This window comes from Cornus florida, unplaced genomic scaffold (genome assembly GCF_030987335.1).
Source record: "Cornus florida cultivar Cherokee Brave unplaced genomic scaffold, ASM3098733v1 CherokeeBrave_3.0.0_Hap2_Chr06, whole genome shotgun sequence".
Classification (NCBI taxonomy): Eukaryota; Viridiplantae; Streptophyta; class Magnoliopsida; order Cornales; family Cornaceae; genus Cornus; species Cornus florida.
Window position 1 is genome coordinate 56,868,770 of NW_026775576.1, and position 19,508 is coordinate 56,888,277.

Consider the following 19,508-nt stretch of genomic DNA (forward strand, 5'->3'; position numbering starts at 1 on the left):
CCTGGGAATAAGGCTTCAAAGTAGCACTGTTACAATAGGAACTTTGGAATATTTGTCATGATGCATAAGGTCCTAGGAATCCCAAATGGCTACCATTGTGACCTACAAGCCATGGATGTTCTTGGACTTATCATAAATGAAGGATGAAAGGTGTTTTCTTAGAAGAGAAAAAGTGAACAACGACCTTAGGGTCTTTGTATTTAATGAGTCCTGTCCCTTTACCCTAATGAGTTGGGGAATCTCTTGAAGTTCTAAATGATGTCTCATTTCCTGTTTTTAGTATATCTTAACCATTCATCAATGACCAATAATTATGTCTTGTGCCCTATAATTTTATCAGGCAAAGTAGTACAAAAGAGAGTGAACGAGTCAATTAAAACACGACTACGATAAAATGACACTCAATGACCAAGTAACGTTACATTAGCCATAAGATATATTATGAGAATTTGTTGCTTTCTCGAGCCTCCCTCGAGAACCTTTTGTATCGGCTCAAATTTCATCTAGGTGTATACCTGCTTGTGGTCTCATTGTAGTTAAAGTGTTTCTACATCTACAAAAACCGACACCCATAATATGAAGTTTCTTGATAATGCTCAAAGACTTTTTCCGATATTTATCCTAAATCGACGACGACATGAACCTTAAGCAATGTACTTTATGTCTAAACTCAACCGTGAAACCTTCAAAACTAAACCATTCAATTATAAACCAAGTATCAAATCTTTGGAATAAGATTGTTTTTAATATATCGCTTGCATAAATAATCAATTAACTATTTAAATTTTGGACACGGATCCTCGTCATCTCTCTCCAAACTAAATCCAACAGTTGATATTAAGACACGTGTTCACTTACCTATACTACACCGTTTTGGCACCAAACGGACCAAACAGACGTTTTGTGCTTCTTTTCTCTCTCCTCTTCCTTCTCTTACTTTCTCTCTCTACACCCCAACAACGAACCCCACTGCTGTCTCCCTCTAAAAATCGAGCCTCTCTGTCGTCTTCTCCGCCGCAGGCGGTAGCGACTCCATCTCCCGTGGTGACTGCCCGACCTCCACCTCTCTCTCTACCACAACATTGTAAATAATGTGTATGCATTACAATTTTTGGATTTCAATTTCTAAGAGTAGATAAGTTTGAGTGTTTTGGAGATCAAGTTTTCTGGGTATCTCTTATTTTTAGAAAGTAATTCTTGGTTGCAGTTTTGTAGAGAGATTTGAAGATCAAGTCTAGTGGGTGTCTTGTTTAGTGGAAGTAGTTCTGGGTTTCACTTTACGCAGAGAGTGGTTTGAGGATCAAGCTATATTGGGTTGCTTTCTGGAGAAAAAAGGAGATGACAGCGGGGTTCGTTGGTGGGGTATAGAGAGGACAGTGTTGTGGTAGAGAGAGAGGTGGAGGTCGGGGCAATCACCACGAAGACGGAGTCACTACCCCCTGCGGCAGAGAAGACAACAGAGAGGCTAGGTTTTCCGAGGGAGACGGCAGCGGGGTTCGTTGGTGGGGTATAGAGAGAAAGTAAGAAGAGGAGGAGGATGAGAGAGAAAAGAAGCACAAAACGGCTGTTTTGTCCGTTTGGTGTCAAAACGGTGTAGTATAGGTAAGTGAACACGTGTCTTAATATCAACCGTTGAATTTAGTTTGGAAAGAACTAGAGAGAGATGGGTTATGGAGAGGATCCGTGTCCTTAAATTTTTAATCTTGAATGTAAGTAAAGGGAACTGAAAAAAAATGTCCAAGTGGGTGGGTAACCATTTGAATCTGGTAGCTTACCCTTTTAACCAAAAAAAAAAATAAATAAATAAATAAAAACCATTTGAATCTGGAGACTCAAAACATAGGTCAACCTTTATATTAGTTTAAAATGATTCATACTTTGTTTTTATGAATAATTTTTAAAATTATAAAAAACATACATATAAAAAATATATATATCAAAAACATGGTAAAAAGGAAGAAGTCATTGACTAAAAATTTCTTGTAGTATGGGACACGACATTAAAATTAAAAATTCTTTCCTGATCATTCCATATGATGTGAAAATAATACTCCGTACATTTGTTAATTAACCTTACAAAAATGTAATTTAGCATATAATTGGATGATCCAGACTTAAAGATACCCGAATCCAAATTGGCGGAGCTTCTGAGAATTTACAGAAAGTAAAACGTAGAAACGCGCTATCAACTTGGACCACGACCCGACCTCTCCCCCTTCAAACTCCGAAGTCGTCGTCTTCTTCTTCTTCGCCCCCAACCTATATATTTGCTCAACACTATCAGTCTGTATCATCAATCATATCATTATTTATTATTTTAGAGAGAGAAACAGAAAGGGAAAACTCTCTCTCTCTCTCTTGATTGATCTCTCTCTAGGGTTTGCATCCGCAAACACCACCAACGGTATTGACAAGAACTTCTCTGGCTTCAGGTCTGTACATACATTTTATACGTACATCTCTATAGCTTATAGAAGATCCGAGATTACAATCATTTCCATATTCTCAGAACTCATTCATTTTTTTTTTTGGTTATAATTTTAGTCGTTTCGATTATTACTGCAATTTCAATAGAAAGAATCGAGAGGAGATGGAAAATGGTGGTGGCATTGATGGAGGAGGGAATTTGGCACACAAGCTTGCAGCCTTAGCTGTCAGTGGTAGGAATGACTCTTCCAACTCTAACAGCAGCAACAACAACAACGATGGCTTGTTGCAGGTCATTAAAGCTGTTGAAGCTGCAGAGGCCACCATCAAACAACAGGTCTTACATTTCCTCTTCTCACTTTCTGCGTTCTAATAGCCAATATTTTATTTATTGACTCTTGAATTTGCTTCTCTGTTAAACCAGCTAGTGATTTTGATTATCAATATCATCTAGGCCAACTTTGTTAGTTTTCAGGAGTTTTAATTTGCTGATTTAGGTGCTATTTGATAATTCAATTCAACACTTGATTCTAAACAAATGAATTGATTATCTAATTAGGTGTTATTAATAACACAATATAGATATCACTTGAAAGAACAAGTTCCACAAGAGTAAATTTTCAGTTTTATCAAACACGTTAGGTGTGAAGATGGTTTGGTCATGTATGTGCGCCAGTTAAGAAGAGTGACATGGCCCACATAGAGGGTATTGCTAGTGGAAGGGGAAGACCTAAATTATTGTGGGTAGAGTTAGTAAGGAAGGATATGCTAACATGCGGTTTGACTGAGGCTATGGCCTAGAATATAGCGGAATGGAAAAATAAGATTCATGTAGCCAATCCCAAGTAGTTGGGAAAAGACTTTGTTGAATAACACCTTAGGTACTTTATTTGAACTCTGAGATTTATTGGTTTTTGTTTATTTTCAACTCCAATGGTCAAAGATGTTCTCTACTCAATTGTCTCATTGTAACGTATTGTTATGAAGTTATGTAGCTCTAGTTAGGGTTTATGTCCTTTTGAGTTCCTTTACTTAAGTTGACGGTTGGATTCGGGATAATTTAATCTTAAGACATGAGATATATTGTTTTATTAAGGTTACAGGTCTTTTAGTTAAAGTAATGTCATCCGTGAACCTTTAGTATTAAATGACCTTTTTAAAAAATGTGAAGCTTAAAAACTGACAAGTTTAATGGCAACATTTAAGTAGCCAACCCTTGAGCTGTATTACCTGGACTTGCCACTACAGAGCATGGTGCCTGTGTCTATATGACAGGAGACAAACACGGACATGGGAAATGGGGTGGACATTTTCTTGCACATATCTGGTAAAACTGATAACGGAACAGTCACATGAGATAGTGTAGTTCGATGCTTGTGTAAGTTTGAATTTTTGTCTATGTTTCTTTGATAGATCGATTGCTGTTCCTCACTTGTTCAGAAATCGGGTGTTTTTGAAGGTTGAAGATGAATGTTTTTACACACGCACAAACGTGCTTCTGTTACATGATTTATTTTTATCATTTTCTCTAGTTTAGATGAATGGTGGTCTTGATCCGCTTTGGGCTTTGCGAAAGTTTGCCCTTTTGCATGACTGGATTGACATCTTAAAAGACTGCCATGATGCCACATTTACAGGTTGCAGATGAGGGAATCCAAGAGATGTGGTGTTCTAGGCTTCTGCAGCTGTTCACTTAAGGCCCGTTTGGAAACTGTAACTTATAACAAGCACTTTTTGTCATTTAATTATTATTTTAATATAGAGCTGTTAGAAAAGGTCCGAATCTGGATGATGAAATAATGTTTGGCGATACTGTATGTAAAACATTATTATTTTCTAAATATTGTTTTTCCGTAAGTAGTCTCTTCCTATATAGTTCTTACCTCTACTTGTAAAAATTTCCAAATTTGAGTTTTGGCTAAAAGCTTTACTAAGCCAAAATCTCCACCAATAATTTTTTTTGTTTTTTTTGTGTGTGAGTGGTTACTGAGCACACCTAATAGAGAATTTTTAAATTAAAAGCACTTTTAGTTTGTTCAACAGTAATGCCAAAAGGGCACTTAGTGTTGTACAACTATTTACTTACAATGTATTTAAAATTGTTAAACACGCCTGTAACATTGAGCCATGTGCTGTTCTGTGATAAAATGATAAAATACTCCTTATCGTCTTAAATTACTTTCTATTTAAAAGTTATAATCCTTTTAACATGCGTGTGATATTTTTTATGGTTTTTTTGACTTATAATCATAATTTTTGTGTTTTTGAAGAGAATGTTAAATTGTTTAATACAATATATTAACTTTTGCAAGTAACTGTATGCATTATCCACACACACACACACATATGTATATATGTAGAGACACAGAGAGAGAGAGAGAGAGAGAGAGATAGAGAGAGAGGGTCTTTTATGGTGTTTACTGAGCTAGAAGTAGCAAGTCTAATGTTCTGGGTTTGTAACTTTGTGTCCAAGTACCCATATCTAGTTTTTGGACCCATTTTAGTTGAGCTCCCAAATTTGATGAACGGATGAATCCAACCTCTAGAAATGCACTGGCACCTGACACTTATACCCAAGGCTGGGTAACATAGCCCTTGAGTTGGTTTTAGAGGCATGTTTAGTTCAATTAATCTTATATAGATTCACCGCTTTGCCCTAGAGTACCTGTGAAGATTTGCAACACGGATAATTGTGCAGGAGACAGGTTAGGACACACTATGTGTGCGGTTCGTCTTCGGCAGAGTTAGAAACATAGTCGGAATGATTTGTTGGAGTTCTGTACTCACAATTATATGCCTCTTCCATTTCATGGGTGCTTGACACTTTTGTTTTTGTATGTTAAACCCTAAACATTAAATCTATAACTGTAGAAATGTGACTCATGTTTTGGATAACCGTTGATGTTGAATTTACAGATTTTATAATGTTCTAGATAATTGCAAAAAGTATGCCAAGTAGTAAGATGTTTATTTCTACTTGTGGTGGCTGTATATTTCTATTAGTTTTCTGATTCTATCTTGGATAACTCTTCCCAGGGGGAGGAAAATGAAAGATTGAGAATCGAACTTCAGAAAAAAATTCAGGAACTTGAAAATAATGTAAGTCCTATCATTTGGGATGTGTAAAGATATATTTCTTGTCTTGTTTTGTGTTCCATTGTACTGGGATTGAACCTTTTTGTAAAATATAATTGTATCATTAGTATTGCGGCATGAGCCCTATCTAGTTCTTCCCAATTTTCCCTCTGGATGCTCTGATTAAATTAGTTGTTTATAGTTGAGTGTACATCTGTAACATCTCAGTATATGAGGTCTGTGCTTTAGGAAACTAGTAGCTGATATTTTATCAATATATCCCCTTTTGCATGCATGCATATCAATGTGGCTATAGGATTGCAAGACAAAAGATTAGGAGCAGTATAAGGAAATGTGGATTTTCAGCTTTATATTTTATGATTTCTTATAACAAAGTAGAGACCCTTGCTTATATTTTGTATATAATGTAGACAATTCCTAATTTGGTGAGATTTTGTCTTCAAAATGTGGACGTTCAGCTTTATATTTTATGATTTCTTATAACAAAGTAGAGACCCTTGCTTATATTTTGTATATAATGTAGACAATTCCTAATTTGGTGAGATTTTGTCTTCGAAATGTGGACGTTCAGTGTCATTTTTATGATTTCTGATATCAAAGTAGAGACCCTTGTTTATATTTTGTATATAATGTGGACGATGCCTAATTTGGGGAGATTTTGTCTTCGAAATGTGGACGTTCAGTGTCATTTTTATGATTTCTGATATCAAAATAGAGACCCTTGTTTATATTTTGTATATAATGTGGACGATGCCTAATTTGGGGAGATTTTGTCTTCGAAATGTGGACGTTCAGTGTCATTTTTATGATTTCTGATATCAAAGTAGAGACCCTTGTTTATATTTTGTATATAATGTGGACGATGCCTAATTTGGGGAGATTTTGTCTTCGAAATGTGGACGTTCAGTGTCATTTTTATGATTTCTGATATCAAAGTAGAGACCCTTGTTTATATTTTGTATATAATGTGGACGATGCCTAATTTGGGGAGATTGTGTCTTCCCCATAAAGAGTGGTTTGTCCTGTTTTAGAAGCATAATTTAGCTTATTATAGTTTTAGGTATCTGGTCTCTTGATCTTTCCGATGATCTGGAAGGAGAGGAATCAAACAAGCTTTTAGTTTTTGTCCAGCTATTTAGAGGTTGTATCTACTAGTCTTGTTCCCTTTGTATGGAGCGGTTTGTTTTAGTCTTGAGAGAATAGGGATTGTTTCTTCTTTTCATGAGGTTGGGAATTTTATTATTCACATGTTCTTTTTTTCATAAATGTGGTGATTTCCATTCAACTAGAATAAGCATTCAGTACAATGGATAAGAGTGAGGGCATACCCCCCACTAAAATTAACATCTACACTGAAGAGAAAATGATTCCAATACACATGGAGACAAAGAGAGATGAGAGAATAGATAAGCGTGAGACACTGAGACCAAGGACACAAAACATTTAGAAAAAAGTTGGCACAGGTCATCAAGAGATGGAATAGCTGCCACATCCATTACCTCAAAAAGAACAGCTCTAGCAATCACATCTGCATTTTGTTTGCAACCCTGATGATTCACATGTTCGCGATTAGAATTTTTAAAAAAAAAGTAATTAAGGCAATTATGATAATCCGTGTTTTAATGTTTTATTATAGAGGGATTGAGGAATTGGACAGTGTTAAAGTAGCATGAATGAATTGGAAAGTTACTTTACTGAGTGTTGTATTATTGATGTGTGTAATTCTAGAATTGGAATGCCAAGTTGTAAAGGATGGTTAAGACTGGCAATGCTTTTGTTGTTCAATATGATGGATGGTTAAGAAAGAATTTGTTTATAAATGACCATTGTTGAAATGAGGGTATTGATATAAACCAGTTACAAGATTAAAAAGGCGACAAGTTAGAAATTGTGGAAATTAGTGTTGATCTAAAGGAGAGAAGGGTTTTGGAGAATTGGGTGAGAGCTTTGATCAACTTAATCCCTCTCACCTTGGAAACAATTATATATATATATAGGAATTGTGAGAATAATGAAAAGACTAGTTCACCCTTGTGTGATATACTAAATTGTGAGAACAACGAAAATACAAGTATACCCTTGTGTGCTATACTTATTTCAATATGCCATAATATGTATATTCTAACACTCCCCCTCAAGCCCAAGAGTATATATATCATATAGTCCCAATTTGTAACAAATAGCTTTCAAACGATTATGACTTGGGGGCTAAGTGAACATATCTTTGGATATTCTTTTGGATTTTGTAGGTAGCTTGAAATGTAGTGTCGCCATGGGCTCCTTTTGTTCTTTGGGAGCGCTCCCCTTTTGAGCGCCTTTCATGAATTTTACTTTAAAAAAAAGTGAACATATCGACAAGTTAATCTTTAGATTTCACAAATGGTTAGAGTAGGTTTTATTTATTTATTTATTATTATTATTATATATTTTTTTGCGATTAGGGTCTCTGAGATATCATGTTTGTGACTGCAAAGTTTAGCGTATCCATTGCAATCCAGGTCTTCACTGCTCTGATATTATGTTAACTTTTGTACAGTAAAGAAGAAAAGAGAAGAAGAGTATGGAGAAAATCCAGATGTGTATATTACTCATGTGTTGCTTAAGAGTACAATAGAATACGTAATAATATAATAAACCCTAAACTAATAAATCCTCAATAATAAAATAAATCCTACTCGTAACAGATTTCAATATGCTTAGTTCTCTCATGAAATATAGGATTAGAGGCAGTGTGGGGAGCTGCTTGATTATCACAAACAACAAGAGAAGGGTTTGAACGGCCAAACAAAGTTCCTTAAGGAAATGTTTTTTCATGATAAATGCAGTATATTTTGATAATGCTCAAAAGGGGAGCGTGCCCATATACAATTGCACAAAGGCCAAAAAACCGCTAAGCTCTCAAACTATCCACAAAATCTACCATATCCTCCATGGATTCACAATTACACCATTTAACCTAAAAAAATAAAGAACTCAAGATAGAATGTTTTAACACCCAAATAAGAGCTTCACCCCCTTCAAAGGATATCCTATTCGTCCACAACTACCACCACTAGCAAAGGGGGTTACTCTCCAAGCATCTTAGGTCTAATATCTCACTATATAATCTCTCCAAGCTTCAAGCATGCTCCTCGTGGACTCTGCAAAACCCAATGGAGCTTTTTTCAACAAAATCCAATACAAGATGGACTTTTTCAGGCTCATTAGGGATGTCTTTATCCATCCATGTTAATCCACTTAAGAGTAGATAGAGGGTGCAGAAGGAGGTATGGAATGAATAGTGACCGAATGGCCCAATCTATCTTTTCTTGTCTATTGATTGATGGTCTGAGTCTTTCCTTTACTTTGGTGGTCTCTGAGGTGGATGCTGGTTTTGGAGGTAATAATAGGTGGTCTATGTGGGAATTACCACTACTTCATTGTGGCAAAGGACCCGGAAAGTTCCATGACGGGAAGTCTTCGACTTCATGACTTTGTAGAAGAGGAATTATGTCCTTGTAGGACAGAACAGGTGGTTTTAACATGGTAGTAACAAAAGTTTCATATCCATGACCTAGGCCTTGAAGAAGCCAAAAAACTTTTGTTTTTGTCTGGTACTGGTTTCCCAATTGTAGATAGATCACAAAGAATGTTAAATTTTTTCCTTTTTTCAACTCAGCCTGTTTGAATCTCATGTTAGTTGGGAATAGTTTTCAAAAGGTAAGAGAACTTGAAAAATATACAAATTGACTCTCCAAAATCCAAACGAGACATGAATTTTGGGACATTCAAAAATGGAAAAAAGGACAGGAATTTTGGAACCGAGGGAGTATATCAAAATACTCGGAACTAATAACGGTTAGGTTTCATCAGTTCCAAGGCATATATCGTTGTCATTGGTCAAAACAAGTTCCTCCTCTATGTAGGTTTTAGCTCAAGCTTTTGTCATTTCTATAGTTTTGATACAACGACACTACTTCTGTTTAAACTTCAGAGATCTTCATGTCATCAGGTGACATTGTTTGATTACAGAATCATCTGGTCGCCAGTCTGATAAAAATAATGTGTCTTCATGCTTTACCTATTGCATATTTAAAAATTTCTGAAAATGAAAGCGACGAGGGCATTGCAGTTCTATTTTTTTCATCATTAGTTAGCTCTGTAGTATGTATTTTTTGGTGCTTAGTCGCAGTAGCATGCATCTTTTGCCAATGGAATAAGTGTACCCTTTTACATAAGGGATCTTTTTCTGTTGCTCGATTTGTTGAGTTTAAACTTTCTGGCAGAAATCAGATGACTCAAAAGCTCGAATACTTCATTCAGTTGATCAATGGGATGATCACGTTCATGGACCTCACAGACCTCGTCAATCAATTCAACAAGATTTAATGCCAAATACTGAGGATTCTGCCACACAAACTCGGGCAGAAGGCCGCTTTGAGAGCAACAAGATTAATGGAATGTTGAAAGAACTTCCTGGTGGTCAGGATAATGTTGGTTTCTCTCAATTATCTTCACCTTCTACAACATCCTTTTCTCCTAGCGGGTATTTAACATCAAATACAAATAACATGCACACGTGATGTCATTATAAATGGATCATTGATAAACAATCTTAGAGATGTAATCATACTTTCCTTTGTTAGGTTTCAAGGAGAATATAATCCACGATTTAATGTCTCTGGACATGGGTTGATGCCAATGGCTGATATAAATAATCCAAGCACCTTTGGGAAGCAGGTAGTATCTGGCTTTTCTGTAATAAGTTGTGCGAACATTATTTTTTGGGATGATTTATATTTGCACCTGATTATTTTTCCTCTTTTGATGGATTTTTTAATTTCATAGGATCTTGTTTTTAAGATTCGGGAACATGAAGAAGAGATTTTGCAGTTGCAGAAACACCTTAGTGAATATTCGATTAAGGTAAGAAAGGCATGTAGAGTTTCACATATTGCTAGGAAGAATTTGTAGCTTTATTCTTCTTTAATTTTATTAATTGACATAATTTATTTGTTGATAGGAAGCACAGACACGCAATGAGAAATATGTTCTGGAAGAACGCATTGCTTATATGCGTATGGTGGGCGTGATTTATCTTGTAGTTCCTTTTTTACACACTCCTCCATCTTCCCTCCCTGAAAATTAATGGATATTATTTGGACTTGATGTTTGCTACTAGGCCTTTGATCAGCAGCAGCAAGACCTTGTTGATGCTGCATCTAAAGCCCTCTCTTACCGACAAGACATTATTGAGGAGAACATACGTCTTTCATATGCATTGCAGGTATTTTTTTTCATATCTGGTGCATTTAGCCCTCATGAAGCATTATTATTTCATGATGACAGCAGTTTCCCTTGCATATTATTTGTTGTGAACTTCTGTCCTAATTTAGATATATATATATATATATATATATATATATATATATATATATATATATATATCTAAATTAGGACAGAAGTTCACAACAAATAATATGCAAGGGAAATATATATATAAATGACAAATGAAGTTCGTGTTATATGTGAGTAGACTAGTGATTTTCCTAAATTCCGTAGGGGCAAAAGTAGGGCTGCAAATGAACCGAGCTGTTCATGAACAGCTTGGGCTCGGCTCGTTAAAAGCTCGGCTCGGGCTCGTTCGTTTAGTAAACTAGCTGAGCTTGAACGATGTCAAGCTCTGCTTGTAAGCTCGTGAACAAGCTCGTTTAGATAAAGATAAAAAAAATTTAATTTATTATATTTAAAAACTTAGCCCATTTATACAAGTTTAGCCCAATTACACACATATAATTTTAATTGGCTCAATTGATAAAGTCCATCACACAAATGAAGTCCACCTAACTAAGTAATCCATTTGCCCAATTTAGCTTTAATCTAAGCCATTGGATTAGTTTTTATACATATTAAAGGTTATAGAAGAAAACCCTAACAGCCGTAAGAAGACAACGTTTCTGCAACTCCGGCAACTCCTGCAACTTCCCGAGCCATTGCACCGGCCACCCTTCAACTGCACTGGCGACTAAGGTTAGCTCTCTCTTATTCCCTCACTGACCTCCGCATCGGCCTCCCTTCGACTCCACCAGTAACCAATGTTACTTTGCTCTCTGTCTCTATTCCCTCACTGATATTATTGGTAGAATCGGAGATCGGTGGTTGGCACTTGAAGATGCGAAGGAGATGATGAAAATCTGATTAATGGTTGAAAATGATGGCAATTTTTGTCTCCCAAAACAGTATGTTTCCACTTGATTCATTTGATATACATACACACACACACACATATATATACATATAGATATATTCAGAGTCACGAGCTCGAGCCGAGCCGAGCTCGAGCTCGGCCTATCCAAGCTCGCCTAAGCCCGAGCACCCCTATAATCTTGGCGAGCCGAGCCCAAGCAACCTAAAGCTCGGCTTGGCTTATTTGCAGCTCTAGACAAAAGTGTGCGCGAGTTTCTTGCCAATGAAAAAATAAATAAATAAAAAATTTAGATAAATTTTTACAGACCTTGAGTCGGATTTTGCTTTGCAATTATACTTCTGTTCCACACTAAAAGTCATATACAGACGCTCAAATTTTGTTGATCATATGATATTAGCTAGTTAGCAAGAAGTGTCACATTGTGTATTTTTGCCCAGAACTAAAATTTTTAGTTTTTCTTGTGTATGTGCTCAAGATGTGGCGTGCCCAGTACATGCTTCAAACAGGACAGCTTCTTCTTGTGCTTTCTCTTTTGTTGTTTTCTAACCTCTTTGGACTGAATAAATTATTGTTGATTTAAGCAAATTGATCATTGCAAGTGCTGATATCATTTGAAGTAACTAATCTTTGAGCGGTTTTGTCAAATTTGTAGAACGTTGGAAGATCATACGCTTAAGGCTTCATATGCATTGTGTGATTCATTCCCCTATCATCCTTTTCTTTTTTTATGATGAATTTGCAGCCACTAGATTAAGATTAGACAAATTTAAGATTTTTTAAAATTATATTTTAGCCACCAAGTTCATTAATTTGAGTAGGATTACTCTCTCTCTCTCTCTCTGTGCCCATGCCTGCTCATGCGGTCAGTGAAATTTAAATGTCAATACAATCTTGTTTCATAGTTTTGTCAAATCCTCATAACCGCAGATAAGTTATTTGGAGGACCTATGCAATGCATATAATGGCACAACTGGTGTAAATTTATCGAAGTTGTTTCTTAGATGCTTCCATTTTTTGAAGTTACCTTTCTATTAAAAAAACTGGATTTTAATGTTCATATTTCGATTCTTTCAGGATCTAGCTTTCATTTTTTGAAGTTACTTTTGTATTAAAAAACTGGATTTTAAGGTTCATATTTCGATTCTTTCAGGATGCACAACAAGAAAGATCAACATTTGTGTCATCTTTACTTCCTCTTCTTGCAGAGTATTCCTTGCAGCCTCCAGTAGCTGATGCTCAATCTATTGTTAGCAATTTCAAGGTATGCATGAGCTGGTTTTCAGTTTTGTGACATGCGCAAGTTAGATACTCTCTTATTCTTCTATAGTTCTTGGCTTTAAATGAGAACCTCCATTTAGGTTACTCAATATTTGTAACTTCCAGCCTTCTTGCAGTCATGGCTGGCATATAAAAGATGTGAACCTGAGAGCACATGCATCCAACTCTATATATCTTGGTTGGAAAATGATGGATGTTACTGATGATATCGTTTTGATATTTAAAATCAAGGAAAAATAAGATTTGCTTGCATTATCTCTATATCTCTAGTGAGAAACATATGGGTAGTGAAAATTATCCCTCTCCACTCTCTCCGTTTAGTATTTTAAGGGTTACTAGATTCATCCACTTCTCTTCATTTCCGTTGTGATAACATTTACAATAATATCTTATAGGAAAAGAATGGTGATAAAAGGTTCATAATTTACTCACTTTAGGTTTTCAAATTTCACATAATACAAAAAACAAACTTGTAAGCATAAAAAGTGTGGTAGTTTTGTGAATTGTTTTTCTTTCTTCAAGGGCTCTTCCTCACCCACTCTTTCTTTATCTTCTGTCTCTCTCTTCCTCCCTTCTTTCGGTTTTACTCTCCTCTCGTTTTCTTTTCTTTCTTTCTCTCCATCTGTGTTCCGTCTTCTCCTGGTTACCTGTGCAAAATGCCACCCAATCTCATGCATTATGCTGTGGTCCCTATTTTTCTAAATTATATTTTTACCGAAACAGATCAAAGGAACACAAGTTTCTATCAACTATAATTTGTGTTTCCCTTCGAATGCTCTCCAACGGGCTAGGATTATGGAATAAGGGTTTGGGGATTATAAAATAGTGAAATTAGGAACTGGCTATGATTACTGAACAAAATCACATAATAGAGAGTTACAGAGAAAAATGCGGAGGTTGCTGAGTTCTTAGCATTGCTTTACAGTCAGGTGGTGGATGGGGGTGGGGATGGATGAGATGGTTTGGATGCGCACTGTTGTGGTTTTGTGGAGTCTGATTAGGTAATTGATTTTTTAGGAAGATTTAATTATATGGAAACTTTAAGACTATTGACGTTTAGAGAAAATTCAGTTTCCTGATCTGATTTAACTTCCTTATTGGTTTAGGAAAAATTCAGTTTCTTGATCTAATTTAACTTCCTTGGTTTAAGGAAAATTCAGTTTCCTGATCTGATTTAACTTCCTTATTGGTTTTGGATTCTACAAAAAGCAAGTTCTTGTAGGAGAAGTTTGAAACTCTATAAATATCAACTCTAATAAGATTTTAGAGTGTGTGAGACTTAGAGATAAATTTGTGCCAATACAAGAGAGAACAATTGAGAGAGAATTCTCCATTATAATTCATCATCTTCTTCATAGTGAATTTGTTCGGTGTGCTTCATGGACATAGCTCTAAGATTTGGGTGAACCATGTATATCTTGTGTTCTGGTGTGATTTTTTTTTTTTTTTTTTAAATTCTTCGTGATTGCTTGTTTATTTCTTGAATAGTGTTGTTTATTTTGCGTTTTCGTCACAACAACTGGTATCAAACCCGGTTGATTGTGCAGAGCAACTCCAACAACTGGTATCAGAGCCTTTGGTTGAGAACCTAGGGCACAAAAGGTGCTTAACGAAATTCTGAAAGTCTTTCGATCAGATCTGTTCGTGCGAGTGGGAGTAATGGCATCAGAAGATAAGGCATCCACATCCATGATTGAGAAGTTCGATGGCACAAACTTCGGTTTCTGGAAGATGCAAATAGAAGACCTCTTGTTTTAGAAAAATCTGTATCAACCTTTGTGAGAGAAGCCAGAGGATACAAAGGATGCAGAATGGAAATTACTTAATAGGAAGGCTCTTGGCACCGTCATATTGACGACATCAAAATTAGTCGCCTTCAACATCAAGAACGAGAAGACGATGAAGTCTCTTATGGCAGCCCTTTCTAGTATGTATGAACAGCCTTTTGCTGCGAACAAGGTGCACTTGATTAAGAAGTTGTTCAACATCAAGATGGTCGAAGGTGGTAAGTTCAACAAACATCTAAATGCGTTCAACGAGATAGTTGGGCAATTAGAGTCTGTTGATATCGACTTCAAAGATGAGGTCCGAGCATTGCTATTTCTAGGGCAATTACCCGAGAGTTGGAGTGGCACAGTTACAGCGATCAGTAGCTCTGCAGGGAAGACCAAGTTGAAGTTTGATGAAGTTGTGAGCATGATTCTGACTAAAGAAATCAGAAAGCAAACAACTGGGGTTTCCACTAGTGGTTTGGCATTGAATGTTGAAAGCAGAGGCAAGGGTTTGAACAAGAAGAAGGGCAACGGTATTAGAAAAAGAGGCAGATCCAAGTCAAGGAATGGAAGGACACAGTCTCAAAATTTCAGGAATTTCACAGATCTCAGTGATGTTGAGTGTTGGAATTGTGGAAAGAAGGGACATTACTGTGTTGATTGCAAACTTCCAAAGAAAGGAACCGAAAGAAAAACTGAAGCAAACGTTGTCTCAGAAGAATCAGATGATGCATTGATATGCTCTTTGGAGAGCAAGGCTGAGTCATGGGTTTTAGATTCCGGCGTATCGTTTCATGGCACCTCAAGCAAAGAGCTATTTAATAGCTATGAACCAGGTAACCTTGACAAGGTGTATCTTGGTGATGATCAGCCTTGCAGCGTCATTGGTAAGGGTGAAGTGCAAATCAAGTTGAATGGATCAGCTTGGAAGTTGAAGGATGTGAGACACATCCCTGACTTGAGGAAGAATCTGATTTCGGTGGGACAATTGTCAGAGGAAGGATAACCAAACCTTTAATGGAGACTCGTGGAAAGTTTCCAGAGGCGCTATGACCATTGCATGCAGTAAGAATTCTGGCACTCTCTACACAACTACCAGTGCTTGTGGGTCTATGGCAGTTGCAGAAAAGAGATGATCACAACCTTTGGCACCAGAGACTAGGTCACATGAGTGAAGGGGGGCTTAAGATTATGCACTCAAAGGGGAAATTACCAGGCATACGGGCAATTGATATTGACTTCTGTGAGAGTTCCGTGATGGGCAAGCAGAAGAGGGTCAGTTTCAAGAAGAGTGGCAGAGATCTTATAAAGGAGAAACTTAACCTAGTTCCCATAGATGTTTGGGGGCCAGCCACTGTCTCATCCATAGGTGGAAAATCTTACTTTGTGACTTTCATTGATGATCACACGAGGAAGGTATGGGTTTATTTTTTGAAGGACAAATCTAAGGTATTTGATGTGTTCAAGAAGTGGAAGGCCATGGTAGAGAATGAGACAGGTTTGAAGATCAAGAGGTTGAGGTCAGACAATGGTGGTGAGTATGAAGACACCGGATTCAAGAAGTTCTGTTTTGATAATGGGATCAGATTAGAGAGGACTGTGCAAGGAACCCCACAACAGAATGGGGTGGCAGAACGGATGACCAGAACATTGATAGAGAGAGCCAGAAGAATGCGCATACATTCGGGTCTACCCAAACAGTTTTGGGTAGAAGCAGTCAATACAACATCCTACCTAATTAATCGTGGACCATCCGTGCCTTTGCAACATCGAATACCAGAAGAGGTATGGAGTGGCAAAAAGGTAAATCTTTCATGGTTGAAAGTTTTTGGTTGTATTGCATATGCGCATATTAGTGACCATGCTAGGGGAAAGCTCGACCCCAAGTCACTAAAATGCATCTTCGTTGGGTATGGCGGAGATGGGTTTGGTTATCGACTCTGGGATAATCAAAACAAGAAAATCATCAGAAGTAGAGATGTGATTTTCAACGAAAGGGTGATGTACAAAGATAGAGATGCAGCATAATCAACTAGTCCTGTACAGAGTAATCTTGAGTTTGTTGAGTTGGATGATAATCCAGAGAGCATTGACGCGGAGCAAACAGATGAGGGTTCTTGGCCAGAACTCACAGAGCATGGTTCACCGCGGATTCCAACTCCTAAGCCTACACTCAGAAAGTCTACGCGTCCTCATGTACTGAATCGGCAATTTATGGATTATATGTTGCTCACAGATGGTGGTGAGCCTGAGCCTGAATGCTACGATGAAGCATGTCAGGTTGAAGATGCTAGCAAGTGGGAGCTTGCAATGGAAGATGAGATAAAGTCCCTTATCTCCAACAAAACATGGGAACTAGCCAAGTTGCCCATGGGGAAGAAAGCTCCTCACATCAAATGGGTGTAGAGGGTAAAAGAGGAACACGATGGTTCCAAGAGATACAAGGCGGGATTGATGGTCAAAGGCTTTCAGCAAAAGCAAGACATTGACTACACAAACATTTTTTCCCCGGTTGTAAAACTGAGTACTATTCGCTTAGTTCTTAGCATTGTTTCTGCAGAGGGGTTGCACCTTAAGCAGTTAGATGTCAAAACTGCTTTCCTCCATGGTGACCTACAGAAGGAGATTTACATGCAACAACCGGAGGGTTTCTCAGTCAAAGGGAAAGAGAAACTAGTGTTCGAGTTGAAAAAAAAAGCTTGGATGGTTTGAAGCAAGCCCCGAGGCAGTGGTATAAGAAGTTTGATGGTTTTATGAAGCGACATGGCTACAACAAGTGCAACGCTGACCATTGCTGCTACTTCAAGAGGTTTAAGTCAAGTTCATTATCCTTCTACTTTATGTTAATGACATGTTAGTGGCAGGTCATGATTTTGAAGATATCAGCAAATTGAAGAAGTAGTTGTCTAGTGAATTCGAGATGAAGGATCTTGGTGCAGCAAAGCATATTCTTGGGATCAGGATTAGTAGAGACAAGCAGAAAGGTACTTTGCAGTTGTCTTAGGTTGAGTACGTTGAATGGGTTCTGAAGATGTTCAACATAAATAATGCTAGGGCGGTGAGTACTCCCTTAGCTAATCACTTTCGATTATCTCAAGATCAGTGTCCGAAGATAGAGGATGAGAAAAACTTCATGGCTAAAATTCCATATGCCTCAGCCATTGGAAGTTTGATGTATGCCATGGTGTGCACAAGACCAGACATTGCATATGCAGTGGGAGCAGTAAGCAGGTTCATGAAGGATCTGGGCAAGTTACACTGGAAGCAGTGAAGTGGATATTAAGATATCTACGGGGTACCACAAATCGATGGCTATGTTTTAGAAGGGGTGAAGTGAAGCTACATGATTATGTAGATTCAGATTTTGTTGGTGAGGTGGACCACAGATTCAGTACTACCGGATATGTGTTTATGGTGGGTACAATTGTAGTTAGTTGGGTTTCGCAAATACAGAGGATCGTAGCATTATCTACTACAGAGTCAGAGTATGTGGTGATGACAGAGGCCAGCAAGGAGATGATTTGGTTACAAGGTTTGTTAACAGAGTTGGGATTTGAACAGGTGAAGAATGTTTTGCACAGTAATAGTCAGAGTGCGATACATCTGGCAAAGAATTTAGCATTTCATTCAAGGACCAAGCATATAAGACTTCGGTATCACTTTATTAGATCTTTGTTAGAAGATGGGGTGTTGACACTTGAGAAAATACTTAGCACCAAGAATCTGGCTAACATGTTGACCAAGACAGTGACCATGGAGAAATTGAAGCTGTGCGCAGCTTCAGTCGTCTTCTAGCTTGAAGACAGAGAGAATCGCATTGACATGCATGGGACATACATGAGAAGAAAATGGAATGAGTTTACAAGTGCTCCAGCCTCCAAGTGGGAGTTTGTTGTGGTTTTGTGGAGTCTGATTAGGTAATTGATTTTTTAGGAAGATTTAATTATATGGAAACTTCAAGACTGTTGAAGTTTAGGGAAAATTCAGTTTCCTGATCTGATTTAACTTCTTTATTGGTTTTGGATTCTGCAAAAGGTAAGTTCTTGTAAGACAAGTTTGGGACTATATAAATATCAACTCTAATAAGATTTTAGAGTGTGTGAGAGTTAGAGATAAATTTGTGCCAATACAAGAGAGAGCAATTGAGAGAGATTGAGAGAATTCTCCATTGTAATTCTTCATCTTCTTCATAGTGAATTTGTTCGGTGTGCTCCATGGACGTAGCCCTAAGATTTGGGTGAACCGTGTATATCTTGTGTTCTCGTGTGTGATTTTTTTTTTTTGTTCTTCGTGATTGCTTGTTTATTCTTTGAACAACGTTGTTTATTTTGCGTTTCCGTCACAACAACTGGTATCAAATCCGGTTGATTGTGCAGAGCAACTCCAACAAGCACACCTAGAGGGGTGTTTAGGGTTTTAGAGCATTTTATTATAGTCTTGCGGAGATCCCAGGTCATTCCTTCCTGTGGAAGGCTATTTGGAGGTCGAAAGCCCCCTTGAAGGTGGCTTTCTGTGTGGTGTGCTGCTCGTGGAAGCATTCTTACCCTCGACAATCTTAGGAAGAGACAGCAGATAATGGTGAACTGGTATTGTATGTGCAAGAAGGCGGAGGAAACAGTGAATCAACTTTTTCTTCGCTGCCCTGTGGCGAGGGATGTTTGGGCTATGTTTTTGGTTGCATTTGGCATGTCTTGTGTGTTCCCAAGATCCACAGAGGGTATGATTGAGGCTTGGAGAGGATGTCTAGT

At 37.5% G+C, this 19,508-nt stretch overlaps 1 protein-coding gene across 3 annotated transcripts in view; it reads left to right on the forward strand.

Moving 5' to 3' along the window:
• The first annotated feature begins 2,166 nt into the window (after positions 1-2,166).
• The window catches only part of LOC132311579 (uncharacterized), a 60,862-nt gene continuing 43,520 nt past the window's right edge, over positions 2,167-19,508 (forward strand). For 2 of the 3 annotated variants that reach the window (XM_059809561.1, XM_059809563.1), the window contains exons 1-9: positions 2,167-2,432; positions 2,545-2,764; positions 5,464-5,526; positions 9,789-10,048; positions 10,149-10,242; positions 10,351-10,428; positions 10,526-10,585; positions 10,685-10,789; positions 12,861-12,971. In XM_059809561.1, coding sequence (XP_059665544.1) covers positions 2,591-2,764; positions 5,464-5,526; positions 9,789-10,048; positions 10,149-10,242; positions 10,351-10,428; positions 10,526-10,585; positions 10,685-10,789; positions 12,861-12,971 — 945 coding nt within the window. In that variant the 5' untranslated portion in view covers positions 2,167-2,432; positions 2,545-2,590. The remainder of the gene's footprint in view (positions 2,433-2,544; positions 2,765-5,463; positions 5,527-9,788; positions 10,049-10,148; positions 10,243-10,350; positions 10,429-10,525; positions 10,586-10,684; positions 10,790-12,860; positions 12,972-19,508) is intronic. The other variant, XM_059809562.1, reaches the window with a different exon arrangement.